Source organism: Carassius carassius, chromosome 43, assembly GCF_963082965.1.
Source record: "Carassius carassius chromosome 43, fCarCar2.1, whole genome shotgun sequence".
Lineage (NCBI taxonomy): Eukaryota > Metazoa > Chordata > Actinopteri > Cypriniformes > Cyprinidae > Carassius > Carassius carassius.
In genome coordinates this window covers 16,860,780-16,886,086 of record NC_081797.1, presented here as the reverse complement: position 1 = coordinate 16,886,086, position 25,307 = coordinate 16,860,780, and the positions used below count along the sequence as shown (strand labels likewise).

At 35.6% G+C, this 25,307-nt stretch overlaps 1 protein-coding gene across 1 annotated transcript; it reads right to left on the bottom strand.

The window, feature by feature from the left end:
- Window positions 1-1,410: 1,410 nt before the first annotated feature.
- Window positions 1,411-23,511, bottom strand: ccdc33 (coiled-coil domain containing 33). Its single transcript, XM_059536105.1, has 12 exons — window positions 23,353-23,511; window positions 11,530-11,578; window positions 11,281-11,453; window positions 11,145-11,208; window positions 6,871-7,054; window positions 4,479-4,567; window positions 3,972-4,103; window positions 3,076-3,169; window positions 2,688-2,812; window positions 2,526-2,615; window positions 2,114-2,230; window positions 1,411-1,515 (listed from the first exon to the last, which is right to left on the bottom strand). The coding sequence occupies exons 2-12, from the start codon at window positions 11,572-11,574 to the stop codon at window positions 1,453-1,455; spliced, it is 1,176 nt and encodes a 391-aa protein (XP_059392088.1). The 5' UTR covers window positions 11,575-11,578; window positions 23,353-23,511; the 3' UTR covers window positions 1,411-1,452.
- Between the last annotated feature and the right edge of the window lie 1,796 nt (window positions 23,512-25,307).

The window sequence follows — 25,307 nt, the reverse complement described above, 5'->3', positions numbered from 1 at the left end:
GTATGGGTAGTCCTAGTCTCAGCCTCAGACGTCACGCCCACAGACCGTTGGCTACACGTCTGATGCATATGGGATACAAAAGTGGAAACACTTCAGGAGTGTCGAAGTCGTCATCGGATTGGTTGAATTCTACAGGTTTTCCACGAGATGCGTGTCGCATTTTTTAGCGTTCCAAATGGAAACAAAGATGACGTGCCAAAACCCCTCACAAAAGAAGAAAGCCATCATGTTTACAACTGAGATGACGAGCGCTTATCAGGATCAGCTTAACACTGGATTTTCAAAAGTATTGAAATATAGAGAGTTTTACACACTGGTCTGTTTTTGTGGTGACATTTCCATGTATCGAAACGTGTTGATGAACGAAACAAACTGTGATTGGTTGTTTGACATGTCGGTCAAACGGCCTCATGGGCGGGACTTGGCCAATGAAAGCTGCCATACACGAGACTAGGGTAGTCCAGACTCAAGTAATCATTTATCGTAATTTATCGTAAAATGTAATTTATTCCTGTGGTTTAGAAGCAGATTTTTTTGTGATTTCAAAGCTGAGTCATTACTCCAGTCACGTGATCCTTCAGAAATCATTCTAATATTCTTATTTGCGACTAAAAAATAAATAAATAAATAAACATTTATTATTATTATGTTGAAAACAGCTGAGAGGAATGGAAATGAAAAGTTCAGAAGACCAGCATTTATCTGAAATATAATTCTTTTATAACATTATAAATGTCTTTATCATCATAACATTATAAATGTCTTGATCAATTTAAAGCATCCTTGCTCAATAAAATTATTAATTTCTATAATTTCTCGAATAAATAAATAATATAAACTCCAAGCTTTTGAATGGTATATTGTATAATCTTACAAAAACATTTTCGCAGATAAATGCTGTTCTTTGTATCTTTCTATTCATCAAAATCTTTTTACATTTTGTAAAAATGTGTGTGCGATATTATGTGCATAATACAGAACGACGGTGTTTACCACAAGTTTTACGAGATTATGCTCAGGATCTGCTTATCATCAGTCATCATTCTTTACTCTGTTTATGTGGTAAGTGAAATTTTCTGTAGGCCAACTCTAATGTAAAAGTCAACACGTTGTACGTTTCTGTGCTTTTCTGACTACACAACTCTTGCAGAGGGGTTTAGCATTTTTAGTTTCCAACAACATGTTATTATTATTTAATATTAATTAATTATTATTAGTTTTTATAATAACTAGAAAATAGTTGTTGTTGTTTTTTTATTTGTGAATTGATGCGAATCACGATTCAAATATACAGGTAAATTGATTTTTCACCCCACTGTAATATAGCTATATAATATAAAAATGACTTACTATTCAAAAAATTCCAAGATTTTCTGCAATGTAATGAATTAATAAAATAAAATAAAAATGTCATTACTATTAATGTAATTTACTAACACTGATGGGATGTGGTCACTTAAGAGGTTCCAGTTGCCTGTGTCGAGTATGTCCCAATACAGAATCAGTCACACTTTTCTGTTAGAAAATAAAAAAAGAATGACTTCTTGAATAGATGATACCATTAACATTGTATATTTCAATCATGACAACTCTTGGAACAGTTGTAGCATGTTAATGGATGTGATAATGTTTATTTATTCGGTCTTGGCTGACTAGATCTGCTACACGTGCATGTACTGTATAGATACATTTAAAATGTAATAATTTAGCAGACGCTTTTATCCAAAGCGACTTACAAATGAGAACAACAGAAGCAATTTTTCAAGAATGGAATAGAATAGACAAAAGTAAAGACTTTGCTACTTCTGGTAGATACATAGACATGTTGCTGTGAGCAAGTAAGATTTACTGCTGTGAATAGGCATAAATAAATGCAGTAGCAGATCTAGACAGGTGGTGCTGGGGAGGTGGAGGGTTTCAGAGGAACACTGATAGTGTTACAGGACGATCTTACAGTGAACAACATGATAATTATATGTTAAGAAAGGATGATCATTGGACGCAGAATCAGACAATCAGACCAATCAGCTTGTGCCATGTATATTCCTTGGTCAAACAATCAATAATAATAATAATAATTAAACTTTTATATGCACACAGCAGTCCTACTCACCACGGGTAGATCATGAATCATCATGGTTGATGTTCGAGTGAACCCATGTTCATATTCACTGAGTCTGGTCAACATCTCTTGTTTCTCTTTCCCCCACTGTCTGGAGTTTTCTTTCAGCTGCATTAGATGTACACAAAAACATGATTTATTATAATTCATTGTGTTGATTGGAGTGTCTTATACATACATCCTGTGGAGCTACACTACTGTAGAACACTATGAGAACTTAGTTTTAAAAAGGATCTAGTGTCATTTTTTACAAGAATTAAGTGATGTATGGGAATTATTGGGAAAAGAAAGTACAAATGGGAAAAATCACTGGTCAGACTTGAACGTTGATCACCGACATGAGCTCCATGCACCACAGCCCTGACCCATAATGAATGTCTTCTGAGAGCATTAAAGATCAAACCTGTTGTTCCAGTGTCTGGATTCGACCCTCGGCTCTCGCCAGCTGTGTCGATAACTCCAGCTTCTCACTGTCTGAGAAAGGCTGATGGGTCTGACATCAGAAATAAAGAGTGTTGATCATGCAGCATATTTGAGGTGTAATTAGTGGTGGTCTCAGGTTTACCTGCACAGGCTGCTGAAGGATAACAGCTGGTGGGAGATTACGCATTCTGTGCAGCTCTTCTCTGAGTCGAGCATTTTCTGCCGCCAGCACAGACTCGATCTCTCTCCTCTTGAGCTCCTCTGCATCTATATACAAACACTGCACGTTTACCTGTCAGTAAATTTTTGTGCTTTTGACAATTTGTATAGATAAATATAGTAGAAAGAGGACAAGAAATTATGGAAAGAGAGAGTAGAAATGTAATTAGGGCATGTTGCAGGCCAGAATCAAACCCAGATTTCCAGGATGAGCACCACAACCACTAAGTCAGAACTCTGACTAATTAAAGCATTTTATGCATAATTAATGAAATTGAGTTCCTATGGTTTCACCAAAAGTAGACCGACACCTTTATGTTTCACGGCAAATTTCTTCTTTTCTGAATTCTCTTTATTTCTTTCCTTTAGTTTTGCATCCAATGTTTTCTCCATCTTCTCAATGACCTGCTCAGTAAATTAAAACAAATACAACACATTATATATTAGATTATGGGTAGATATGTAAAGGATTAGTTCAAACAACCATTCCTTTAGTTATCAAGCACATGCAAGATTTTTTTTTCATGCACTACATAAGTGAGCAAAGCAGTAGTAAATATATTTAGTGAAAAAGAAAACATTTTTTTTGAAATGTTTTATTTATTTTTAACTGAAAGCTGTCATATAGCGGACATGGATTAAACCACTTAAATTGCATGGATTAATTTCATGCTACCTGTATGTTTTTTTTTAAGAGTTTGAATGTTTTGGACCCCATTGACTTTCATTATATGAAGAAAAGCAGCTGAGACATGCTTCAAAATATCTTCTTTATATTTCATAAAGCATATATCTTTTATTTTTACTTTTTTGGTAGAACATCATAAAGGTTTTGGAATGCAGTGTTCTAAACTAAAATAAGATTTTATAAAATATAAATATTAAAATAAAATATTAGATTGAAACAAATTCTACAAAATGTTTCCTTGGCAACTAACTAAAGTTCTGACTAAGTTCTAAAATTACTAAATACTGAAATACAGAAATATTAAAAACTGAAAAGCACATAAAATCACCAAAACTAAAATTAAAACTGAATATAAAAAAGTGAATTCAAAATATTAATAAATATTTTACGTTTATATAATTTTTTTTTCAAACTCATGAATTTGGTTCTTCTAATTGAGACACTTAAACAAAGAGAAGTGTATTCATTGCTTGATTGTTTAATAATAACAACAACATGTTATACAGAACAGCTAAATACCTTTTCCTGTTGGCGAACTGTATCCTCCAGGGCTGATATTTTACCACTCCGGGCCTGATATTTCTTTAGCACAGCCTGCTGCTGTTGATGAGCTCTTTGCAGCTGGACAAACTCTTTCTCAATATCGTTCTTCTGCAATAATTTAAGTAAAGAGATCAAACTCTGCACACAGCCCTAATGAGTTCATGCAGTGGGTTAACTCAACTGCCAGGGGTCTATTGAGACTCATGCTTGCCTTCTGTATTTTTCAGCTTTGTATCAAATGCAACAAGCAATATGCCATGTGGTCTGGAGACAGATTCAATGATCTGATCCAATCAATGATCTTGGGAGGAAATCATTAATGCATTTGATACAGCATTTCCTTACTGCCAGCAAACATCACAAATGTATGCCAGTCAATGGACCCCTTGAGCTTCGAAAAGGAAGCACACAGTCTGTGAGCACTGCTGCTGCTTTTATTAAAAACTTTTAATGATCTGAGGGAAGCGGTCTTGATTTACCCACCCTGATGAGCTCATTTTGGAGCTGTTGGAGTCTGTCCTTCTGGGCGGCTGCTTTGCTGCTTTCACTGGACAGCTTGAACTTCAGAGAGGCTGCAAAAAAGTGCCATAGAAAACTAATGAGTGCTATGAACTAGCAAACAATGAAAATATATTTACGATATATATACTTGTTTTTATTGTTTGCTGGTTAAAAAAAAATGTCTGGGTTTATTTAGCTTAATACATATATAATATATTTTAATCTATATTAAGTCATTTATTATGGTCATGTGTTATTAACATTCATTTTCATTATAAATGTTATATTCATTAATATTTTATTATATTTATTATATCAAATAAAAGACATTTTAAATGAATCTCATCATTTCATTGTTAACATTAATACATTTATATTCATTATTATCTTATAATATTAAAATTTTACCATTGAAATATACTGACACAAAAGTTCATACAAAAGATGAAGGACAAATTCTGATCTTAGGTTGCAGTCAAAATCTGTTTTTAAAAGCTTTCTGAAGACTGCAAAAACACCAACCAATAGTGTGACCATGACACTGTGGAGCTATTTTAGGAGAAAACATTCCCAACATTATCTAAACCCCTGAAAGCCAAGCAGTGCATTCGCCATAGAGAGAAAATTAAGGTCTGCATTTGCTTTGAAGGCCTCAAAGGTCTTTGACGTGTCCTTTAAGCGGAGCTTTGTGTTCGTGTTTGAGCGTGTGAGGGACACAAACTGTCCTTCAGCAGATAAGGCAGTAAGTTCTTATCAGATTCCCTCAGCTAAATGAGAAGTCTTATCAATCCTCAGCACAGCTCAGTGAGGACATGACACCTGAGCAAATCACGCTCACAGCTATTAACATCTGAAATGGGATACTTTCCAAAGTGAGCAAAACTTTTGCCTGATGGCCTTTAATTCTTCTGAATGCACAAATGCACATCATAATATCAGTAAGAGAAACAGTGGTAAGGCGAACTAACCACTGCTTATTTGTACGTTTATGTAGTAGCTTAATCTTTGGCACAAATTTCATCATGTGCAAAAATCCCATCAGAAGAACAAGTTAGCTGAATTTGCTAAGTAAACTTTTGCTAAAGCCTGGTTGGCTAGTCTTAGCTGGTTTAAGCTGGTAGTAACTGGTTTTTTTCTAGTTGTTCCAGCTGGTATCCCAGCCTGACCAGCTAAGGAAGTGGCCAAAACCCCTCTAAAACCAGCCTGCTGACCAGCTATGACCAGTTTAGACTAGGCTGGGTGGTTTTAGCATTTTTTTTTTCAGCAGGGAATAGTTTTGCCAATACTTACCATTAAGTATTAATCTATAGAGTGTAATTAGCTTATGCTATCTACATGAATGATAACTAAAATCTCGCCTTGCAGAGTTTGCTAAGTAAGCTAACTATTGCTAATATTTACAGTGAAAGGTGCTGTATGTAGGATTGACCGAGTGGCTGAACTAGGTATTGCAGTCCAAACTCAAAATATTGGAGAGGGTTTTTCACCTGGGCCTTGCACACGCAGGTTGCCAGATTGACACCAACAGGAACAAGCGCACATGATGATTAATGTAATGAAATACGCAGTTTTTTCCACCAACTGGCGAGGGTGCTGCAATACAATTGGGTAAACTGGCAGTGGACGGGTTTCACAAACAAAAACAAAGACTGACATTCCGGCCTGGAGCGCTCATTTTCAAAGCAGAATAACTGACTGTAGCATTTGTTTTTTAGATAAACAAGTATGTTAACTCAGCATGTTTCTTAAATATCTGCAAACATATTAAGGTGTTTTTTATGCTTTAGTAGAGTCAAAACCTTCAGCTCGTAATTTATACATGGATTCTGCAGACATAAAAAAAAAAAAAACCCAACGCACACTAAAAATCAATAAAGGGGCACTCCCCCGGAAAATGAAAATGTTGTCATTAATCACTTACTATAACTATATCTTACACAAGCTAACTATTGCTAATACTTACCGTTGAGTACCACTTGAGTGGTTGTTTTTTGTTAGTTTGTGATACATGAATATAATAATACTCCAAACCTTAGCAGTGTTTACTAAACCAACTATTATTAAAAACATTCAGAGTAGGTTTTTTAAGTTTGTGCTAGGAACTTGCTAGCATTATAGGGACAAATTTAGAAAATTAAAAAATCTGAGTGCTAATATTATGATATTAATTTGGGATGATTATGCAAAAAAAAATACATAAATAAATATGGACTGGTTTCCAGCTAGGTGTAGTTAATATTGGTTGTGGTAAAAGGGCTGAAGAAATGGCAGCATTACCTGTAATCAGGTTCACTGATGAGGTGTATACTCGTAAGAACAAAGCCTCGACTAATCTTTATATGCTTAAATGAGATTATAGTGGGAGGAATTATACCGATCCGGTCAGCCATCTCGCTCGTGGTCATGACGTCAGTGTCGGTGTCGTCCAGCAGGTCCTGATGTCGAGACAGGTCCCGCCGCAGCTGACTCTTCTCAGACTCCAGCGTGCTCACCTGAGAGCGAAGCGCCAGGATGTCATCCGCCATCTTATGCATCGCCACACGGTAGTTTTCCAGCTCCTGCAGGACAAATAAAGATGGATTTTTTTTATACAATATGACCTGCAAATATGGATTTCAATAACTTTCCATTTAGTAGTTTCCTATAAGTGGACTATATACAAACCTAGCCCTAGGATATATGATGGTATCAGATGGAGATAGCATGGTACTGTACTTTGGTATATACCACAGTTTGTTAGTTTTTTTGTTTTGTTTTTTTGTACTCCAAGATGGATCAAAGAATATCATTGTGTTTATGTTAACATTAAGATTAAAACAATAGATTTTGTAATCATAATCAATTATTAATTCATCCTGACAATGTTTGAAAAACATTTAGGCTATACACGCCAGATTCATTAATAAAGTGGTGCAAAGGGTATGTAATTATATATATATATATATATATATATATATATATAGGTCTAAAATGTTTTTGTTATATTTTTCATAATTGTATAATTATAATAAGAATAATACGAATAATCATTTAAAAACAATATATATATATATATATATATATATATATATATATATATATATATATATATATATATATATATATGTAATAAAAAGGACATATTTCCTTAATATATTATTAAAAAGGACAACGTCAATTTAAAGCCTGTTATTTCATTTTGGAAACCTTTATTTAATTCTGTGTTGTAAATGTAATATCTTTCTCGCACAAGGATATGATGGTTTACGTTGGTCTTCCAGCTTAAGAAGTGGTCAAAACCGCACTAAACCAATAAGATAAACCAACTATGACTTAGATGGGAGACCAGGTAAAACCAGCCAACCATTTTAGGCTGGTTTTTGCATATTTATTTATTTAAGAAGACCCCTAGCACTTGTGTCTCTCTCCAGCAGAGGGAGTATAAATGGATTTGTACATGTAATGTTTACATAAAGTAAAGCTGCCTTTATATCTTGGTAAAGGTGTAGGAACACAAGGAGATCATCATATTTAAGGGTCATATTGGCATGAACAAGTTTAATGATCCATCCTGTATTCGTTTGACCATTAATAGACCTTGATCAGGTTTGGTATTATAGTTATGGTTAAGGTCTGCAGAGACTGACAGTTGTAGTTTGCCGCCACAAGGTGGAATCAAAGTCACGTGTTCAGTCGGGACTCGATACTGGGGCTTCACCGCGCCAAAACAGGTTTAACATCACTCTGACTGTGTGTAGGAGACATTTGCCTGAACTCGACTGTATAATTAACATTCATTTGAATGCTTTGCTTAAACCATTTAACCATTTTTTTAATCCAAGACAAATAAACTGTTACTTTTAAAGCGTGTCTGGGTTGAACCAGCCGCTGTCATGCAATCGGAGCAGTCAATCCTCGGGCTCTAGTCTGGAAGATACTGAAACTGGGTACACAGAGGATATATCCAGGGATTACGATGAAATCCACCGAGTGAAAGGTATTTTCTTCCAGAATCCCTTTTCTGAAGACATTGATCAAAACGTGCAAGCAGACATTTTCATCTAAAATAAAGCTAGACAGAGCTAAAATTATACCGTCACGATCATGTACCCTTGTGAAAAATAAGTTATTGTACTGAATGTGGACTTGTAGTGTAAAAAAGTATATTTTTTAAAACTGTACTTGCACATAGAAAGCCAAGTGTACGTTTAAGAGACACACTTTCACGACACACTTAAGTATGCTTCCTAACACACTTAAGTACACTCTGTAAATGTCAAAGTAAAAGCTTTACTTATTTTTTTATTATCTTTTATTGTGCTTTGAAAAAGTAAAGTTATTTTGATTTGTTTACTAGTATACTAAAGCACACATTATAATGGTAAATATTATTTTAAATTATAATTTTAAGTGTTATTAAATCCTGACATACACATTTAAATAGAAATGACATGAAAGTATAATATTGTTTACCATAAATGTTTGTCAGTACATTCAGCAGTACACTTTAAGACAATAAAGTAAATATGTACTCAAGTCCTACCTTAGTATGTTAAAAAGCACTTTTAAGTTTAACTATTTGCATTTAATATAAATGTAAACTCTAGTACATGTCGTGCAATTAAGTGTCTGAAAACATTACTTTCAGTTCCCACTTAAGTATTCTCGAAGTATATTCTTCCTATAATAAGTGCTCTTTTTAAAAGTATGCTTACAGTAAGTGTACTTCTTTTTCACAAGGGTATTCACACAATTAGGCTGAATGGGTCACGTTGACACGTCTAAATTTGTCAACATGTCTTAATTTTGAATAGTTGATTCCATAGCACTGAACAATAGCATTGAGACATTAGCATAATACTAAACAGACAGCAGACCAGGGGCATTGTGGGATGGAGAACACTTCCAGGCCTCCTTTTGTGCCATTGTGTTTGTCGTATGTCGCACGTCAAGTAACATGCCACAAGGTGTCTGCTTTTCGCTCAGGGTCACTGTGTGCAGGATGGGGGTCCGTCGGATAGTCACATGGGGGGTCAGGTGCGCAGAAACGGGAGGGGCGGGAGAGAGACCGATTAGGCGATTCCAATCTGGGCCAGTGTGCTTGTGGCTCCCTGGGGTCGTCCAAAAGAAATTGAGCGCTTAATTGAAAGGGTACACATGCAAGGTGAGAATGATGATCGGTGATGAGATGGGGCCCACAGAGGGGACGAGACGGAGGGATTCATCTCAACCCAATGAAAGAGTGAATGGAGAGAGAGATTGGTCCCCGCAGACCATCCGTAGTCTGTACAGTTGCTCCAAACAATCACATTATAAAAGCACATATGGGCCGGCCTCTCTCTCTTTGTTTCTCTGCGGGATGATTCACAATGATTCAGTCATGATGAGAAAAGAAAAGCCAACAGTCTTTCCATTTCAACAGACCTTCATACAGTAGAATGAACACTGCAGACATATAAAGGTCACCTTGAGATGGTCCTCAGGGATTTTATTTTCATTTCTGTGGTGTGAATATTCATAAAGGATAGCAACAAAATAAAGTATACTTTGTTTTATGTGTACGCTGCGATACGTTGTTAATATCATTATCAGCACAGTACATTTTTCTAGCTGTGCATACTCTTTTTGCTTAGCTTGCTTATGCACCTTGCACTAATTAATATGTAATTTGTTACACTTGTGGCCCACTGTTTTGCAACCAAAAAAGCAATGAAAGAGATGGAAAGATAATAACAAACTACAGGAGATGCAACAATAGACGTCCACTTTGACGAATGGCTGTGAGAATCAGTTGAGAGGTTATTTTTATTCTCTAATTGAAACGAGTACAAAGACATTTTTATCTCTCATAACTGCTGAAGCGAAATAACGCGAACACTTCATTTACTTTCCATCTTAAAGGAATGGTTTATATAAAAAATGAACATTTACTGAAAATTTACTCATTATCAGGCCTACTAAGATGTAGATGAGTTTGTTTATTCAGATTTGGAGAAATTTATCATTGCATCACTTGTTCACCAGTGGATCCTCTGCAGTGAATGGGTGCCTTCAGAACAGCTGATAATCCACAAGTAACCCATACCACTCCAGTCCACCAGTTAATGTCTTGTGAAACCAAAATCTGCATGTCTTTAACCAACAAATCAATTATAAAGACGCTTTTAACTTTAAACCATTGCTTCAGGCCAAAAAACAAGTCCTCTATCATAATATTGGTTTCTGCAATGAAAAAATTAATCTCTTCTGATTCAGGAGAGAAATCTGCACAGCACTGTTTACAAGTGACACCTGTCCAAAACTGTGATAAACAAATATGTTGGCAGATTTTGATTTGATGGACTTTTTCACTGCAGGAGTGTTATTTTAGATTATGGATTTTTGGCTGTTTGGACTCTCATTCTGACGGCACCCATTCACTGCAGAGGATCCACTGATGAGCGAGTGAAGTAATGCTACATGTCTCCAAATCTGTTCTGATGAAGAAACAAACTCATCTACATCTTAGATGGCCTGAGGATGAGTACATTTTCAGTCAATTTTCATTCTCAGGTGAACTATTCCTTTAAGATGGAAAGTGAATGAAAGAATGAAAGTCTTTTTGAGGAAACACAGAACTTCTGGGAGGCTTCCACACACAAAACAGAAATCTTCAGTTTTGCCTCTTACTTTAGTTTGATGTTCGGTGACTTCACCTGCATGAGGGTCATCTTCGAAATCAGGCATTGGTGGACTGAAAAAAAGGAAGGATTTTCAGCAAAAAATAAAGTAATTATAGGTTCAAACCAAAGCCGAAAACTGTTACCTTTTGAGCGGTGATTGAACATCAAACGTTCGGTTGAGCTGAGACTTTGACTTTTTAAGAGGTACAGATTCTGTCCTGGTTTGAGTTTGAGGCTTTTTGAGGAGTTGAAGATACTCCAGCAGGATTTTTGAGAGAGCTTCATGTGACGGCAAATCATACGAACCCCTTTCCATCTGAGAGACAAACAAACAGCATGTTTAATAACTATATATCAGGCCATTTCTACAATATGGTTGGTATACAGGTTACCTGTGCACTCGCAGGTTCATTTGTTGGTTCCTCTGAGTTCTGCATGAGGCTGGACAGGAATATTAAACAACTGAATGAAGGGACAGCTCTGACTGTGTTTGCAACCTGACCTTGTTTCCACAACACAGATCCTGCCTGGCAACTTTATAGTTGCTAAACAGAAAGCATTTATGCAGATACAAGTGTCAGTATAAAGTCAAACACCACTTGTATTTACTAGCAAAACATCAAATTAGTTTCTGCACATTCAATTTGCTTTCTAGCTGTTTTGTGCTAAAAGAGCACCATCCTGTTTCCTGAAAGACTGTGATAGATCGATACTGCAGATGAAGAGCAGGGAGTGCTAATGGTTTGTGCTCATGCTGTGAGGAGCTTGTTTCTTATTCTGTGAGTGGCTGTCAGCTCAGCATGACACCTGTACTCCTCCAAATACAATGTGTTCCTCTCCCCACGCCAAAGGTTACTGCGTATTAATATTCATTAAGCAGCGCCATGAATCATTAGACAATCATTAGGACATAATGGAAATAAGGGTTTTCTGTAACTACTGTAGGCCGCAAAAGCCGGTTGATCAGGATATTATGTCAGAACCAAGAGGAAATGAACACACTGTATGGTTAGCCAGTCATAACGTAGGTCATTTACATATAGAGGTTTTAAAGACTCTAAAAGTTGGCAAGGGGGTAAAAATCTTGGTAAATAAAATAATAAATAAATGATAAATATAATTTTTTTTAAATTATATCATTATTATAGCCACTGTATTTTATAGTATTATATATTATCTTTAACTGTTTTCTATTTGAATATATTTTGAAATGTAATTCATTGCTGGGATGCAAGGTGGTTGTGTTTTCATATTTTAGAAAACATTTATTTTAACTGTTTTATTATTGATATTATTGACATTTTATGTATTTTTATATATGATTTATTTTATATAATTTATATATATATATATATATATATATATATATATATTAAAATTATTCTATATATATATATATATATAATTTTATTTTATTTTTATTTTTTTGAAGATAATTATTTATTATTATTATTATTATTATTATTATTATTATTATTATCAACATAAAATACTTTTGCTGATCAATATATTTTGTAAAACCAGTATACATTTTTTTTTTAATTAAAATTTTAAATTGTACATTTTAAACTTCAATTAATATTGAATAAAAAAAATATTGAATGTAAAATTCAATAAATGCTGACATTAAATAAATACAATTAAGGGTTTTACCTTAAGGCTGTGTGTGTGTGTGTGTGTGTGTGTGTGTGTGTCAATCGCGTCCAAATGAGTGTGTTTATCAGCGCAAGAGACACATCACTCTCATGAGACAAAAAGCAATACTGCAGCAAACAGCCACGCTGAGTGCAATAACAATATATAATTAGTTTAGAATCAAAACGACTTTGTTTTGGTGAAAGAAAAATATAATTCTCGAGGCAATAACTGCTATTGTTCAGATTTTTCATATTTTTAAATGACTTCCATTAAAACAAATAAGAATTCATCAAAATGATTGGTCCCTCTAACTTGCATTGCTATGGCAACATGGCAGACCAAAGCCCATCAGGAGTGCTGTGGAGAATCCCTCAACCGCACAAACACTCGACCGCGTGAAATCTGCTGCCACTCAGGCGAAGAAAACATTAATAGTCCAAATGCAACAAAAATAACCCAAAGATAAGCCTTATTCTATTCATAGACAATGTGCCTTATTTATTTTTTTTAATTAATAAAAATAATTACACATTCGTTTGTGGAAGTCTGAGAAAAGTATTTGGGTGCATTTTAGACCTCAGACTTTCCTTAAAGACTTAAAATATGAAACATCATAAGCAAGATCTAATAAAGTAAATATTATAACGAGTGCTTTAATTCCTAATGAATAATTCACTCTGTCCTTGCAGCTGTGTGCTCTGAAAGAGACGACGACTGCATCCAGTGGTGCAGAAAGCCTTCATTTCACATTCAGAGCTGCGGAACTGTCTCTACCTCAGGCTCAGCCCAGATCTGACATGTTTCCATCAGTCCGGGGCGGACCGGGATGAAGATGTGAGGGGAGAGAGACTGACAGACAGGGTGAGAGGCCTGTGACTACAGATTGGCTGGTGATTGCAGTGAACTGAACGCTTTGCGCTGTCTTTTTATCCCGGCATCAGTATTCAGCACACAACCTACTAAACACAGCAAATAGGGCTTCAGAAGACTGACAGGACTGAGTCTGCCGCCACACAGAGCTCAATTACCCTCAGAACGAGGCGACGTCTCCTGAGACTTCTTCACCGACACGCTCTCTCCGTCTCCTTCACCTCATCCGTGTCCTTTCCCGCATCCCGTTTTGGCTCACTTTTTCCTGTTTTTAAAATATATGACATTATTTGAATTTAATAATTGAATAGCTTTAAAGCATGTATAATGAGAATGTTACATAGTACAGTCGTGGCCAAAAGTTTTGAGAATTACATAAATATTAGTTTTCATAAAGTTTGCTGCTAAACTGCTTTTAGATCTTTGTTTCAGTTGTTTCTGTGATGTACTGAAATATAATTACAAGCACTTCATACGTTTCAAAGGCTTTTATCGACAATTACATGACATTTATGCAAAGAGTCAGTATTTGCAGTGTTGGCCCTTCTTTTTCAGGACCTCTGCAATTCGACTGGGCATGCTCTCAATCAACTTCTGGGCCAAATCCTGACTGATAGCAACCCATTCTTTCATAATCACTTCTTGGAGTTTGTCAGAATTAGTGGGTTTTTGTTTGTCCACCCGCCTCTTGAGGATTGACCACAAGTTCTCAATGGGATTAAGATCTGGGGAGTTTCCAGGCCATGGGTGCAAAATTTCAACATTCTGGTCCCCGATCCACTTAGTTGCACTGGTGGCACTCTGATCCTGCAGCTGAATCCTCTTTAGGAGACGATCCTGGCGCTTGCTGGACTTTCTTGGACGCCCTGAAGCCTTCTTTACAAGAATTGAACCTCTTTCCTTGAAGTTCTTGATGATCCTATAAATTGTTGATTTAGGTGCAATCTTAGTAGCCACAATATCCTTGCCCGTGAAGCCATTTTTATGCAACGCAATGATGGCTGCACGCGTTTCTTTGCAGGTCACCATGGTTAACAATAGAAGAACAATGATTTTAAGCATTACCCTCCTTTTAACATGTCAAGTCTGCCCTTCTAACCCAATCAGCCTAACATAATGATCTCCAGCCTTGTGCTCGTCAACATTCTCACCTGAGTTAACAAGACGATTACTGAAATGATCTCAGCAGGTCCTTTAATGACAGCAATGAAATGCAGTGGAAAGGTTTTTTTGGGATTAAGTTAATTTTCATGGCAAAGAAGGACTATGCAATTCATCTGATCACTCTTCATAACATTCTGGAGTATATGCAAATTGCTATTATAAAAACTTAAGCAGCAACTTTTCCAATTTCCAATATTTATGTAATTCTCAAAACTTTTGGCCACGACTGTACAATATAAATTAAGCTCAAGTGTGATATCAAAGGTAATTGGAAAATAACTGTTGTTTCCAAACAGGTTTCCCTGTATGTCACTGGTTGACATACAAATAGTCCCGCCAAAAACTCATGTCCATTGGTCGAGCCAGAAAATGTCATGCTAGACCTTTTAAGATTTTAAAATGTTTATTTTATTTGAATTTGAATAACTGTGGTCAATGTTTCTCATCCGAATTTAGTTTTACATGACTACTTTCCTCAGATTTAAACCAGCTTTTAATTCTGTATCTTTAAGATTTGCATATGGAAATAGCCTTCGTTAATTGGCTAACGTCTACAACTAAACGAGTAACCCTAATTCTGTTGAATATGCATTTGCATATTTAAAATCCTGTAAAGTAATATAAGGCAATATGAAATTTCTGTCATAATTTCTTCAAGTTAAACCGAACTTTTATTTTGATGGGTAGTTGTGAAGACCTTTGTGTATATTAGTGTGTATCTGATGATAGTTTTTTAAATGAAACCGGGATTGCATGATTCTGTCCACATTTTCCATCTCACAGAAATCACAGGGCCCTATAAATAACGCAAACTCTACAAATGAATCAGCTGAATTCGTTTTTTTATTCACCGTTCATTTACTCTCTTTCAGTGTGAACTGGAAGACCTTTTGTATCTTAAAACGCCCAGCAATATTTCTCTCTCACACTCGGCCTTCTAGTGACAGACGGCTGGATGTGTTAATGGAGGTACGGGTGATGGTGTGTGTGTGTGTGTGTATGACACAAGGATAAGTGTGTGAAGACAAATGAAAGGATGGATTTTTTTATACACCTGCTGTTTTTGAGTTTCTTAACCACATCAACTCTGGGGACCCACCGGTGGGTCCAATATTGCATATGCCTAATTCTCAAAAAATCAAAATAACAGCTGAAGTGGTTAAAAGAAAAGTATCATAAAAATCCCATCTGATTATATTCTACTGGAGTCATATGATAGCTTTGTGTAAGGAAAAGGTAGAAATTGCATTGTTCCACCTCACAAAACTTGACGCACATACAATATCATCAAGCCTACAACAGATATACACATTAATTTGCCTGCATAAATAAAAGTACCATCGATGTCTATGCGAGCACACAGAGATGAGACAGCGTGAAAAGCAATCTATTCCAAAGTGTCTCATTCATATTAATGTTCAATATAAAGAATCACACCCCCGCCAGGCGATTCAGATGAGGGTCTGAAACAGCCAAACACCAGCGTGTTTTCCTGTGTTTTCTCTTTGTGTGTGTGTGCACTGTCTGAAAGCCAGTTGAATTTTTAATGCATCGGTCAGATCCACATCCTCTTCCTTCAACAGGAAGCATAGATCTTCCTTTATTCCAACTACCTTCATTTCCTCTTAAAAATCTATATATATTTACAATGTGTGAATATATGTACTTTAGATGTTATGGATTAAGATGATATGGATATAATATATGAATTATATTATAATGTATATTATATGGTCCACTAACATGTATTATTGTTTTATTTTTGTCACAATATAAAAAATATAACTACATTATATAAGTGATTTAGTTTGTCATCTAAAATTTTTATATATATAATTTACAAATTGCAAAAAATGCATTAAGAGGATATAATATACCAAACTGTAAAATATGTACAAACACACACACACACGTTAATATTTCTTAAATATACATGATATTTACATGTGCTATTTATATTATATATTATATTATGTTTAAATAACATATTTTGATTATATGAAATATAACTATTTAGCTAATTTAGTTTATTATGTCTTAATTTTGCAATTATAATCTATAAATTATGCATTAAGATGCTATTATATATAAAATATATATTAAAGGTAAAACATATGAATGTACTTTAATTAAAATATATAATATATATATGACTATATTACAAGTATGATTATATTATATTCCAAAAACAAATATATTTGATCTTTTTTTCCTTATAATATATAAAATGGATAAGAAATTTAAACGTAACAATATATAAATGGAATTTTATTCAAATATATAATATATTAGACTGTATAACATAATTATATTGTATTATATATTATATTGCATGTACATTTGTATATATTTATTAATAAATACAGTGCATTAATATACAATTAATTTTAGCTGGTCCAGAATGTTACATCGCAGCGCTGATGATCCTGTTTGTTTGGTGAAATCATGTTTATTAGATGTGATCAAGCACATATGAGCTTCAATGATTGATCCTAATTCATATCTAATACTCTAAAATGTTATTATCACTGCTTAAATCCATCTACGTTCCATCAGTCGATTCCCAACTGGGCTGGACGGGCTGGCCATGATCTCAGTAATGCCTCGTCAGCAAAGAGAATGAGCTTGAATGAGTGTGTGTGTGTGTGTATGTGTGTATGTGTGTGTGTGTGTGTGTGTGTGTGTGTGTGTGTGTGTGTGTGTGTGTGTGTGTGTGTGTGTGTGTGTGTGTGTGTGTGTGTGTGTGTGTCAAGGACAGCAGCTTGTGTTGAAGGACACGTCGAGTCCCCTTAAGCGAGTCCCACTCAATCATATAAGCTCAGAAATACAAAATATGAGATTTAGAAACGGAAAAATACCTTGACATAACCAGAGGAAACCTAAAACATGCCATTTTGATTTAAATACTAACATATATAGGACTGTAATACACACATTTGTACACATTCAGAGCACTAACTACCCACGATCCAATGCAAATCTCTCAAATTCCCAACAGGCGGCACTTCTTCGGGTTTAAAAGCAACTGTTGCAGTCTGCATTTCCCACAAGGCTCCAGTGACCTTTCTAGAGCGCAAAACATGCAGCACTTAATGACGTACAGCAAATCTGACATTTACGCATGCCTGACTGCTGATAAAAAAATAAAAATAAATGGTTAATGGTTTTCATGCCCAACAGGCAAAGGGTTTCAATCGGAGAATGGGTTTAAAAGGTGCTTTTTACAGAAAACTGTTATTTTCAGTGTCTAGATATCAATCTATTCGAACCGAGGATAGCTTTCACAGCCTCATACAGTTTGTGAGCCCACTTGCATAAAGAATTCAGGAAGAATGGATCTAGACAGTTTCTAGATCAGTAAATCTGTGTAGTCTAACTCAGATTCAGATCAGAGCTCTCTCAAAGCCTGTGGCTGTAATGATACACATCTTTATTAGAAAATGCATTTGCGGGCACCTCCATTAAGGCAGGAGATATCCCATCATTCACTATCAATGCTGTCTGAAGACAACTGATGCTGACTACATGCACGCTCATGTCAGAGTCATGCAAAAATCAAATCAGATGTCATAATCTCAATGTACTGTGGCTTAATGAAGTCATGCATTAGAGCAATTGGTTTGTGAGATTTCATTTCCATTCATGTAGATGTGAACAGAACATACATGTAATACTGAATTTTACAATACTGAATTCATTATTTATTATACAACATTTGGTCCTCTTATTTAATCCCAATCTCTGATTGAACTTAATTGTTAATAAACACATTCAGGAAACAAAACAGGTGACTGTCTATGAGCATGTCACAGAATCAGTCATTCAACCAATTCATTTACAAACACTCATTTATTCAGAAAGAAAACAAGTGATTGTCTTTAACAGTGAATAGTTGAATTATTCAATTGACCGATTCATTCAAAACACTGATTCATTCTCATTTTTTGAGTGAGTCATTAAATCTTTCACTCAATGGATTCATTCAGGAATTGAACAAGAGATTGTCTTTATCTGAGAGTTGTTAAATCATTTAATCGATTCGATTCATAAAAATAAAATAAAAAATTCATTCAGGAACAAAAATGTTACTGTATTTATGAGATCACTCATCAAATCAATCACTCATCAGATTCATTCAAAACACATTCAGGAACACAACAAGTGAATATAAATTATAAATTAATAAGTGACTATTTATGAGAGATTCAATAAACACTCATTTAAAAATAAAAAAATATAGATTTATTCAGGATTGAAACGTTAACTGTATATATTATATCATAGATTCACTTAATAGATTTGTTAAAAACATTGATCCATTCAAGAATTAAACAAGTTAACCTTTTTAGTCGTGATATCATTCACTCAACCAATTTGTTCAAAAACCAGATTCACTAAGTCATTGTATATACATCACACTTATACTCTCTTTTTTTCAGAGGCTTTACTTGATTATTTATATGATATGAAACAGAAGCCCTGTAGTGTGTCACCCTGTTGCAGTATCTGAAATTATTTTGCAGGTTTATAGTCTAATCTGCCCATCTTTTAAATAGTCATGTGAGGTTAGTGGAAGCTACCAGCACAGTCACACTTACTAGAATTGGTTTAAAATGAATGACTGTGCAGGAGTTCATTACACTGATTGCTGGTTCGTTTTACTGACTCTATGCCACATGGTCCAACATGTGTGAATCAATGCTGCATTGTGCTGCAGTGCTTCCTCAGCCGTTTACATACAGATACCCATCTAAACTATACAGATAACGGTGTATACATTCAGCTGAGTACGTGATTACAATCAAACTCTATCTGAGGCTGCAGACATGGAGTGCATGGATGGAAATTGAATTTTTGAGGTTTAGAGTGACAAAACGAACCCCTGGTTGCATAAAATGGAGGGAACAAAATGCAGATTAAAAAAGGATCACTGTAGGAGGGAAGCGGGCAACCTCTGACCCCGCTATTATTCAGCCCGTGTTCAACCCCATGATTTGTATAATGACAGCTCAGTGTAAGGGCTTTTCTAGACTGGGCCATTAGTGAGCACTGAGTTCATACAGAGAGAACAAAACATCAGAGACTGAAGAAACAGAGCATCACATAAGAATTTAAAGGATTCATTTAAAAAAGTCAAATTACTCATTCTCGTGTTATTTTAAACCTCATTCTTCCCTCTATGAAAGGAACACAAAAAACATTTGAAGCATATTTCAAAGTATCTTCTTGTGTGTTAAGCGGAAGAAAGTGCATTATTGGTTAGTTAGATTATTGAATATTTTAGAAAATACTCTCTTCTGTTCACCAAGGCTGCATTGATTTGATCAAAACTACGGTCAAATCTGTAATATTGTGAAATATTATTACAATTTAAAATAGAGGCTTTCTGTTTGAATATGTGTTAAAATGTATTTTATTTCTGTGATCAAACCTGCATTTTCAGCAACATTGCTCCAGTCTTCAGCGTCACATGATCCTTTAGAAATCATTCTAATATGCTTGTTTGATGCTCAAAAACATTTATTATTATTATAAACAATTGGGCTGCGTAATATTTTTGTGGAAACCGTGATTCTTTAATGAAAAGCAAGTTCAGAAGAACAGCCTTTATTTGAAATGATTATTTTTTAAAATGTCTGCATCAGTGCTGAATAAAAGCACCAATTTCTTAAAAAAAAAAGAGAGAGAAAAGAATGGAATTGATACAGGTTAATGACGGTGAGTGACACGATGGTGAGTAAATAATGACAGAATTAGTATTTTGGGGTAAAATATCGCTTTAAGCAATGGGCTGGGAAAAAAGACTAACAAAAAAAGTCTAAGAATATCTAGTGTATAAATGTTGCCTTATCTGACAGGATCCAGAACAAAAGAATCAAGAATGTAATATTTGCTTATCATTCTGAATCACACTGGTTCAATTAGAAACCTAACTTCTATTCCACTCATTCCTTTCCCTGTCTGTCTTCCTGTATCGCTCTCTCTCTCATGCACCGAGCTGCTGTAAACTCATACAGCTCCATCCCCGGTGTTCAAAGCGGCCCGGCAGAGTCTGTTTACACACAACGCCTCCCTCCTTTCCATCCTTCTCTTCTCCTCAGCGAGCCACTGGAGTCTCTTATCAGAGCTCAGCAGGAGCGTCACTGAGCCCGTAGAGCTCAGAAACACAGTAAATAACCGCTGATAGCTGGTCTGCAGAAATTGAGATGGTCACAGTTTATATTGTGTATGCAGGTCCAAAAACAGGCATGACGAGCCAAAAATGTGACCTTGTGAGTAACACAAATGTTTTTACATGCAACAAAAGCTCAAGAGGTAAGAATGGTGTAGACTTTACATTAGTATTCCATTCAAATGCTACGAATTAACAAAAACGCAGCCTTGAATGCTTCAAAGCACCTGTTGTTGGGGAAAACGGCCTTGAGTGGCTGAATTCGCAGAACATCTCTGCAGTGATTGCCCATCTCAAGTATCCACCCACACGCGGCCTACATAAACAGACACGTCATCCAATCCCGACAGCCTGACTCTGGCTTTGTCTGTCAAGGCCGGCAGAGCGGTGTATACGCCTGCTGTGGAGGTCTACAGGTTGGAATAAGCTGGTGAAATCCAGGGCTGGCAGATTGCGGAGGCTGTTATTCATGACCTTGACAGTGCAGTGAAGCAAGTCAAAGAAAAGGCCTGTATATGAAAGTGGGTTCAGAGTGAGAGTTGTCGCCTATAGCTGGAGAGAGAGTGTGGAAGTATGCATTCAGTCTAGCTCAAGCGTGAAGCAAACAAGAATATCCAATATAAGCACTAAGATACTTTTTTTTTTGCCCTTATTGTGATAGGACACTATATATAGACAGGAAGCTAAGTGGGAGAGAAATATCAGGATCGGGAAAGGTCTGCGATCTGAGACTCAAACTCAGGACTACCGAATTGCAACGGCGCTTTATGTCAGCACCATGCAAGTATTATATATGCAAAAATAGGCAAAGTACTATACATTTATGATATTACTTCTATTTGATGAAGTTGGCATTAAAGATTATCTGTTCAGTACTGTAAAGCAAATTATTCTTTTAAACAAATGATACTGTACAAAGTGCTATAAGAATAAGGGTGACTTGGCCGCTTTGCTCATTTATACATTTCTGTCATGACAACTCTCGGAGGGATTTGCATTTTTATGTACATGGCAATTTTAGTGTATTTGGGACACCAATACATCCACAACATGCTGCTGTGAGCATGTAAGAAACACTACTGCTGCAAATATAACATATATGAATAATCCCCATAGCATAAATAATCACCCAGTAGCAGATCTATACAGGTGGAGCTGGGGAGGGAGGAGGGTCTCTGCAGTGCACTGCTTCTGCTACAGCAAACACTATAATATATGACTAAATATATAAATAATATTTGAATGTTGAGTAGCGAGCTCATTGGCTACTGATACAGGAGAGAACCAATCAGCTGTGACGTGATAATAATGATGTCATTACGACATATTGAGTTAGATCTATTGGACTGCGCCATCTAGAGTTTCATGCCAGAACTTTGTATAAAAACAGACACCGACTGGGCTTATTATCTTTTATTTAATGAGAAATATTAGAGATAACGTGGAACAATGAGGAAAACCAAATTGAGATACAACACAGGCCAGATACAAAATTATACAGTGGTGGCCAAAATTATTAGAACCCTTGGCATTTTTAAGAGGTTTCAGTTGTTTTTGTTGAATTGGCCATTACAATTCCCATAAAACAAACTATTCCTGGAACTACCTGCAATGGAAGGAATCTTCTGAAACACTGAAAATGATTTGACAGGCCCCCTCAAAGCCTTGACCTTAAGCCCATTGAGCAAATTTGGTGGTTAGTTGGAAAATAAACTGGGCAGATCTATTGTACATTCAAAGGAAATCCTTTGGCTTGAGTTGCAGAATGCATGAAATAACATTACTATTGAAGTTCTCAGGAAATATATTGACACTATGACAGAGAGATGTGCTGCTGTAAATGCTGTGAAAGGTGGACACACCAAATATTAAAGTTAAAGGTGGATAAAAACTGTATGGCTCGCTTCATCTGATATTTGTTGTGCTCAGAGCAACCATCTGCATGTTTCATGAACACTGTAAAATTAAATCATGTTTTGGAATATATATATATATATACACACACACATAATGTGAGAATTTGTTTGGGCCAGTAAACAACCTCCACCCAAACAGAAACAACCTGTAAACTATTCAAAACACATTGGCAATCATACAGCAATTCTACATTATACAAAAATGTAAAAAAAATCTAAATGGAATAAAAAAAACATCACTACAACTAAAAAAGAAATGCACTAACACAAAAAAGCACAAAACAAATATACACTCAAACAAAAGGCACAAATCAAAATGCACTAAAACAAAGAGACACAAAACAAATATATACTACAACAAAACGATAATACACTATAAATAAAGATGAGATTCTAAATCAGAAAAACACCCAACACACACACACACACACACACAAATCAATATAAACAGGTACTCTGTCCTCCACTAGGTGTCCCTGTGGGCCCACTCTGCTGCGTGACCCAATCGTGGCCCTAAAACTGGAAGACCTTTCCCGGTGGACTGCACATCCTGTATAACGGAGAAGCACAAACTTGCACAGAGCATCCGGTTATTCTGCCCAACAGCTCAGGTGCCGGCATTAAGAGTCTGTCTCTGAGACCCCCACCATCACAAAACACACACCAGAGCCCACGGCATGTCGGCATGTCAGTGTGTGTGTGTGTGTGTGTGTGTGTGTGTGTGTGTGTGTGAGAATTACAGGACATTCCTGTGCTGCTGGAGCAAGACTGCATACATTATTTTATAAGAGAACCTGGGGCATCTCCTGATGGGAATAAAACCAGTCAATACATAAAACAGTGTTTTCATACAGGAAGGTGGAGTTATGAGCCTTAAGACTGACTGATACTGAAGGAGACTGGGGTAAACTGCCTATATTTAAATCAATGTGTAAAGTGTTTTCATTTGTATTTATTTTGTAATTTATATTATATACAATAAAAATGAATACATACAATACAATAATACTTGTGTATTATATAACATAATATTATTGAATATATCATAATTTTTTTTAAACCATATTATAATAATAAGTACACATAAAGCAATAATAATAATAAAGTGATTTTTGAGTTTATTGATTTTGCTATCTAACTAACAGCACATCAAAATCAAAAGACAAAAAATGTTTGATCCATGAGCTTTGGCTTATTTTCCCATCATGCTTTTTAAGAAATACCCAACAAGTCACTTTATTCATATTTAAAATGTATTTTATAGTAGCGGTGTCTTACATTGGCTTCAACAATAGGAAATCGACATGTTATCAAAGGGCAGAACATTTTGACCATCAAGATTTCTTCACTAACAAAGAAAAATGAACTTCAGAAACCAGGTCAGACGTTGAAATTGAGTTCACTACAAAAATAAATAAATAAAAATGTTTTCAAGCATAAGTAGTCAGGAGATCACTGGGGAAATATGGCCTTTTAAACAAGCAGGAATCTCATGAAGTGCTTTATCCTGCTACTGTATATTTACTGTCCTATAACTGAATTCCTCCAACGACAAAAGAATTGAAAGGAATTCAGCTGGAATAGCAACAAGAGCTACGACTAGTTTAGATTATTCTGATACATGTGGCATTACACAGTTCTATTGATTACAAACCATATTGGATTGTTTTACTATGTTTTTAAAGAAATGATGGGAATAGTTCCATATTTACAGTAATTGTCCTCATTTACCGTATATCTCTCCAAAAAGATATCTGAAAGTTAAAGAGTCGTTTTCTTAAAATAGTCCGTCATTGTTTTAGACTGCTGGTAAAGGGTAATAGATTCTTTTCAAGGCATCCAGAGGAAAAAAAATCAATAGTATATAAGCAGACTTGATGAATTAGAAATTTGTACTCAGTGTGAATATTGATCAGCTTCAATCTGGCGGGTTTTGACAGCTCGGGAGCAAAAAATAAATACAAATATAATCAATACTGAAACTGAATTTTAAGGAGTTGTCATACGGTATACTGCCAAGTGAAAGAAAAGATACTCGTAGATGAGACTGAGGGTTCGGAAAAGAGATGTTCCTGACATTTTAGATACACAGGCATTTCAGGTTTGACAGGAGAAACAGATGTAAAAAGAAAGGTAGAGGAAAGAGAAACAGGAAGTGCCTCAGACGGGTGTGATCTGGGTGTTGAGGGGAGGTCTTCTGGGTGAAGCTCTCAGGTCTGATCATCTACAAGGTAGAAAGTCTTTCATTCAGACACTGAAGATCTCGTCAAAGAAGCAAATCAATCTCGGTTAGGATGGAGTCTGGGCGATGCAAGAATACAAAGACACAAATTCATAAAAGCATATTAGAGTACAGTATGATTAGCAGGAAAATACTGTTTTAGTCTTTCTACTTCAAATGTCATAATTC

What these genes read in the sequence shown, in the direction of transcription:
- ccdc33 (XM_059536105.1), bottom strand. Translation starts at nt 11,574, where the DNA reads ATGCAGAACTCAGAGGAACCAACAAATGAACCTGCGAGTGCACAG. An exon ending in TCCAAAATGAGCTCATCAGG is followed by an intron (nt 4,104 to 4,478) that starts GTGGGTAAATCA and finishes AAATTATTGCAG; the next exon opens with AAGAACGATATTGAGAAAGA. An exon ending in TCCAGACACTGGAACAACAG is followed by an intron (nt 2,231 to 2,525) that starts GTTTGATCTTTA and finishes CATCTAATGCAG; the next exon opens with CTGAAAGAAAACTCCAGACA.